The 6,875-nt window shown below is 44.1% G+C and overlaps 1 protein-coding gene across 1 annotated transcript; it reads right to left on the bottom strand.

Moving 5' to 3' along the window:
- Positions 1 to 3,232: 3,232 nt before the first annotated feature.
- gpr101 (G protein-coupled receptor 101) lies at positions 3,233 to 5,262 on the bottom strand. The gene is made up of 2 exons (XM_074648481.1): positions 5,137 to 5,262; positions 3,233 to 4,789 (listed from the first exon to the last, which is right to left on the bottom strand). Exon 2 carries the CDS (start codon positions 4,734 to 4,736, stop codon positions 3,375 to 3,377), a length of 1,362 nt encoding a protein of 453 aa, XP_074504582.1. The 5' UTR covers positions 4,737 to 4,789; positions 5,137 to 5,262; the 3' UTR covers positions 3,233 to 3,374.
- Positions 5,263 to 6,875: the final 1,613 nt, after the last annotated feature.

Raw genomic sequence — 6,875 nt, forward strand, 5'->3', positions numbered from 1 at the left:
AAGGCCACATGTTTTTTTTTCTTTGAGCCACTAGAATGCATACATGAACATTTTTACATGATTTTATTGCTATTATTATCGATGCATCTTCTATAGTAGGCCTATAATAAGCCAATAATATTGCAACTGGAACATTATAGGGTTAAGGTGGTGTGTTTAGTGTTAATAGTTTGAGTGCTTTCCTCTATTATTTGCAGCCTATAGTAGGGTATCATTCAGGTTTTAGGAGCAGTGTCCCAGTCAGGATACTCAACACAGGATAAAGAGAATATTCTGAATTTTTACAGTGAATGAAAGATACTAGGAGATATTGAGTTCAGGGGTATTTCCCTCATCATATGGGACCACTATTATTACTAGTTAAATGATTATTTTATTATTTACACATATCACAGCCTTCGTCTGAACATTTAATCCATCTGGAAATGTTTGCCCTAAAAGAGCAGATTCAGAAAACATTTAAATAATGTTTCATTAATTATATTTGTTTACAAATATAAAAAGTTATGACAAACAGTTGACTAATTCTTTTACAAAAAGGACATGAACATCGTATCGATTAAATTGCAGCACCCTCGTAACCTGATATGGAGAGGGCAGAAAAAAATACCGGCAGCCGTGTGAGTAGTGCCGGTGCACATGATAAAGTCACGGTATGCAAAGGAGTAAAATGAAGTGCCAGTACTGCGTACCGGTGAGTACCGGCCCACTTCCAGAACTGATTGTTTGGCATAGTCTATATAATAGTATAGAATATAATAACCTTTGCATCTGTGTGAGTGTAGGGTCTATAAGCATTAGCACATTTAACCTTTAACACTACTTTTTGTTCTAACTTTAAAAAGTGTCGAACTTTACCACAAATGCACAAAAACCTCTAATTAAGAACTTTCAACTTTTGTTTAAACCAAATTAAATTTCTGGCAAGCATTTTAAAAGTGCTGCTCAGGTTTGCTTTTATGTAGCTGAGGATTCAAAACTAACTCCTAACATCTGATTTAGATTTCTAAAGTCAGGCTTTGGTTGATCCCTAACACACATACTGTATGCACACCTGTGGTCAACTCAAGGAGGTGTTTCATATGAGAAATGTGTCAAATTGAATACAAACCTTTACACACATTACAATTAGTTCACCTTTATTAAACAACAACAACTTTTGATGTTGAAAATAAGACAGAAATAATACAAAAGCACAATAGAAATCACAAAAATATGTAAGTTTTAAAGCACTTATAAACATTATTTTCTCTTATTTGACAATAAACATTATTACATACTGTACTGTACCGCTTCTTCTCTCACAGAGCAACATTTTGACAAACTTATTATACAAGTTTGATTGTCATTTATAAAACTAGTATGGATATCTACAGTGACCTTTTCAATAAACCAAGCCAAATGTTTCCCAGAAAACTATCACAGTCTAATAATAATAATAATAATAATAACATAATGGGAGCACCCTTCTCATTCGGCTGAATTGTTTTTTTCCTCATTCCCAAAAGGTTACAAAAACAAATTTGTTTCAAATAATGCACATAAAGTTGTGATGCACCTGTGACATCCTTTGGCAACACATCATCTACCCGATCAACCCAATGGATTGCCTTTCTCTGAGATGAGTCATTGCAAGCACAAGTACTCCTCTTTCAGCACACAGGTGTTTCCATTACAATTACTGTATCAGGAGGTATCTTTACAAATCTACATGTATTCAGTGGAATATAAGAAATCTGTTACATAAGATCTTGCGGCATGCAGCCTACGCTAAATAACTGGTGCAAGGAGTCCACTGGAGTTGTGTTTTTATCATACCCTGCTCTCTATGCTCAATAAAAATACTGTGCTTCCTCAAAGAAAGGCTGACATTACAAAGGCAACAAATACTGAGTCCAAATACACAGTGGCACGCTGCAGTAAGATGCAGATTTCCCACCTTGGTTGAGTTAAAGGAACAAAGAGGCTAAGACAACGTGGCGGGAGTCACCCACTCTTGTGTGTTCGGTCACCAGCAAGCACAATTAATCACTATTCTACTCATTGACTCAAAAGGCGCTTCGAGACTAAGAACAGTTACTGCGACCGGGACGTAAACACGCATATGTTCACTAACTTGCTCTACAAGATCTAAGAACAGAGACTACCCATTGTTCACAACATACCCTGAGTTCCTTAGTAGCAGGCAAAGAATGCTTGCACTAACACAAGGACAGTACACCCTGTGCCCTCAGGCAGAGAAGACGACACACAGAACGTTTAAAGGAGTATAGTAGTTGTGCAGATACTGCAGATCAACGCCTCATCAGAGACATCTATGGCCCGTGATTAGGGCAAACCACTTCGATCCAACATAACAATTTTCATCTCGACATGGAGAATCTAGCTAAAAAAACAAACATTTATAATACCCCTGCAGGCAAAGATTTAAAATACAAATGAAATGTGGGATCATGGTTTTCCTTAAGTTTGAATCTTTTTAAAATTTAGATTGATTTAAAGGAACAGTTTGTAACATTTCGGGTGTATCAGTAACTCAGAACGGACAAACCGAACACTGGCTCTAGAGAGAGCCTTTCACATTTTTACATTACCTGAAGGCCACCGTAGTTCTCCGACACGCTTGTGAAACTGCAGTGACGTGAAGCGCAGAGTGCAAAACCGTGGTACCGCCAGACTGACTTCCGTTGCTCCTAAAGCAGCGTTATTATGGTAAGGATGGCCTCTGAGCAAGGCGAACGGTGTTACCACGATTTGGCACTCGGCGGCTCACGTTATCGCAGTTTTGTAAAGGGAAGCGTGAGCGGAGGGGTACTCAGTTGGTTGCAATCTGCAACTACGCCACTAGATGTCGCCAAATTCTACACACTGTACCTTTAAATGCACAGTTTATGTAAAAGTAGCTAGTTCAATAATTGCATTAATTTAAAAAAATACTAACAATGGTTTGTAGATTCAAAACATAATCCAACATAAAAATACATAAATAACAGCTGCTATCTGACACATGATAACTCATAATACTACATTTACATATAAACCCTAAAAAAAACAATGTATTTCTCAAAGTTTGACCAAATGAGAATAAAGTAATGATCATTGTTTAGGATTTCTTTCACACAGCCAGTCTATTATACATTCATAATGCAACAATGAATGGATCATGTAATTTTTTCAAGAGATATGCAACCTCAAGTTCATCATTTAATTAGGCTCATGAGAAAATAGCAAAAGATCACTATGTTGGTGATCAACTACCACTATTCCTAATGCCAGCAACTTCCGAATGAATGACCCTGTTGTCAAGAAGGCATAACAGCTTATGTGTGAACACACTGAATAATGTACTATCCCGATGAATCCTCAAGGCAGTTTTATGTGCTTGGTTTGCTGTGGACTGTGAGCTCCCTCTCAGAGCTCACGCTGGTGGAGGTGGTGTCTTTACGGCTGTCCCTTGACTTCCTCTCAAAAGTGGGAGAGGAGGACGTTGTGCACTCTTCCCAAGTCCGCAGAGGGAAGACTCGAGCGGTCAGGCTGGGCAGGTGATTGTGGGCGCCGAAACGTCCCTCTGTGGTTGTGAAGCAGCTCTCCACGGCGGAGCTCTGGCTGGGACGGCCCTGCTTGCAAAACAGCCCGCAGAGTAGTGCGAGGAACTCCTTCCTCACGCTGCGGTGCATGTAGCCATAAATGTACGGGTGGAGGCAGCACTGCAAAAAGAAGAGCACGAGGGCGAGGGAGGACAGCCAGGGGGGCACAGCTGCTCTGGCACTCATCGATATAGTGTTTAGTATGCTGTAAGGTCCCATGCTGAGGATATACGAGGCCATGATCACGAACACTACGCGAGCTGCCTTGCAGTGGTAGTGGAAGCGTCTGTGCCTAACTCGAACAGGGTACCTGGCTGAGTAGGGGCCATCAGGTGAACTGGCCTGCTGGGTCTGAGGCTGGGGCTGGGTCTGGGGTTGCCGCTGTGGACTGCTAGACCCCTGTGGCCAGGGCTGGGAGTAGGATTGTGTCTGTATGGGGTGCACAAGTGCGTTCTGCCTCCGAGCCGCCCTGAACACCATCCAGTAACATCCGAGCATGATGAGCACAGGCAGCCAGAAGGAGAAGGTGGACACCACAGCGGAGTAGGACAGGCTCGAGGACCACACCACCGAGCACACGTTGTGATGGCGGTCAAAGTCAATGGCCCCCCAGCCGTAGAGGGGAGGCGTGCTCTGCAGGAAACTGAGCACCCAGGTGCAGATGATCAGGTTGGTGCCCAGGTGAGGGGTCATGCGGGTGGGATAGGACAGAGGATGGATGATGGCCAGGTAGCGATCCACAGAGACGACTATGATGGTGTTGACCCCGGCGAACGCAAAAAGGTGCATGAGCACCACCAGAGCCTGGCACAGTCGGGCATCCAGGGGCCAAACCCCCGGCACGGTGGCCGCGATGGCGAAGGGCATGACTAATATGGTCTGGAGCAGGTCTGCCAAGAGGAGGTTGAGGACGAAGCGGTTGGCCACGTGGAGGAGCTGAGGCTTCCTCTGGAATACCAGCAGGACCACCACGTTCCCAAACAAAGACACACACACAATGAGGGAGATGAGCACCATCTTCACCACGCTGTTGGCGGTGGAGGACCAGACCAGGTTCTGGTTCGAGCCAGTGGTGAAACCACGCTCCCAGGGAACATCAGTGAAATTGGCGCCCACGTCGGGCGCCTGAGAGCTTGGCATTGTTTGCATGTGTCGCCTCACATCCAGCAGGGTGTTGACATAAAGTCAGGTTATAGTCCCATCTTGATCAGCAGGGGGAGAAAAGGTTTTGTTTGCTTTTCACAACAATAATTATTCAGGTGCAGAATTCAAAACTCATCATCCTAAACATGCCAATCCATTATGAAAACAGTTCAGTAGACTCATCCATGATGCTGGAGATTATTAACATTTGCTGTTCATCGTGATCACTGATTATAATCCCTTCACCAGGCCCTGTTCTGTTCTTCTTGCAGCCACACATCTGCAGAGTGAAAAAATGGAATTTCGTCTGGCGACAATAAATGCTCAACCATTCAACCTGTCAGCATCGACTGACAATGTCCAGACAGTGGCAACAAATTGCTAATGTGTAAATGATGTATGATACCTCGAAATGATCAGTGATGCGACGCCTTGTGCGAGAGGATGCTGCTCACTCCGCCGCGCTCGTGTTTCACCGTTTTTGCGCCCATTTCCATCCTCTCTCCTCTCCTCCTCTCCTCCTCGCTCCTCAACACCAGTCAATGGCAGCGAGCTTTCACGGCTCAGCTAACATACGCTGCGTGTCTTCACCCAGCGGGGGTCTCTCTCATCCAGACGAGCAGATCTCTTCCTTCGCTGCTCCTTTTCGGATTTCATGGCAGATCAGACATTTATTATTATTTGATCAGCTTTGATTCCTCCTCAAACAGTCTTTAGGCTACTTACGGTTTTACGGTCTTGTCTCCGAGGTGTCAGAAAAAAGGACACCTGCACTGAAATCATCCCCCCGCTGGAGCTGGAGCTGGAGGAGCTCATCACCACAGACCCCCTCCATCCCTCCCATCCTCTGCTTCTCTTTTGTTGTGAATGTGCACGATGATGCTGTCTGACACTTAGTAATACATGCTGGACTCAAAAAGATACAACCGTTATCACCATTTTTCATTTTGTTACATCTGTCATTTTCTAGTATAATATAGAAGAAAAACATCAAATGAGGGTTTATTATTATTTATTTATTTCAGCAACATGTAATCACAGCCCTGTTTATATGGCTCACTATAGAAATCAGTTCACAACAAATCAGTCTTTAATTTAGTCTTTTGCTCCCCACAATAAAAAGCCTGATTTTCCATTTAGCCTGCCTTCAATCAGCCAGTCTCTCAGATATCCTCAACAACAAGTGATTCAATCAGGTGGCTGTTTATGTGATCTTCATCTAATTGGATGGCTGTCAGTGGGAAAACAAAATAGGACAGCCTCCATTGCAGGCATCTCTGCAGAGCACCAGGTTTATAATATTAAAGGGACTGTTTGTAAGAATCAGAAATGCTTGTTAACAGCAACACCTGTGGCAGTTAAGTCAACGAAAGTCAGCATCGGGCTCACGCTTGCTCGCTCTAAATAGACATGAACGAGCATCGCTCAAAACAGTGAGGCGACACACGTCAGCTAAAACCACAATATCACTCTATATTTCACCTGCTTGGCAGCAATGTTAGCTGACCAGGCGGAGGTCTCTCCATGAATCAGTGCTGATCCTAGTGTTGGCTTTTCCTGCTTCAGCCTCGCGACTGCGGTCGGAGGGAGACAGCGGCATCCGGTCGGAGACGATAACGTTTCTCGCTGCAGAGCACCGTCACTTCACAAGACACGGAAAACCTCTGTTGGTCTGGAGGAGCTGCAGCAGTTATTTCTGCACAAACGTCCACTGTACATTCACTAGATATTCTCAGAGCTACGAAATCTTTTGCAGTGTATAGTGTGCCGCATGCACGCACACACGCATATGCGAGCGCGCATGGGACACCGACCCAGATGATTTATACGTGTAAGAAGTTACAAACAGTCCCTTTAACTATCAGTGTTTTAACATCCCAGTTGGTAGGGGACACCTGGGAGTGTTGTAAATGGTAAATGGACTTGCATTTATATAGTGCTTTTCTACTCTTCCGACCGCTACACGTCAGCATTCACACATTCACACACACATGGAAGAGGCTGCCATGCAAGGTGCCAACTTGCCCATCAGGATGTAATCGAAATACTCATTCACACACCGATGGCTATGCTTTCAGGAGGGTTAAGGAGCAGCCGGGGCTCGAAACCACCGACCTTCTAATTGGTGGACGACCTGCTCCACCT

This window comes from Sebastes fasciatus, chromosome 10, assembly GCF_043250625.1.
Source record: "Sebastes fasciatus isolate fSebFas1 chromosome 10, fSebFas1.pri, whole genome shotgun sequence".
Taxonomy (NCBI): Eukaryota; Metazoa; Chordata; class Actinopteri; order Perciformes; family Sebastidae; genus Sebastes; species Sebastes fasciatus.

What these genes read in the sequence shown, in the direction of transcription:
- gpr101 (XM_074648481.1), bottom strand. Translation starts at nt 4,736, where the DNA reads ATGCAAACAATGCCAAGCTCTCAGGCGCCCGACGTGGGCGCCAATTTC.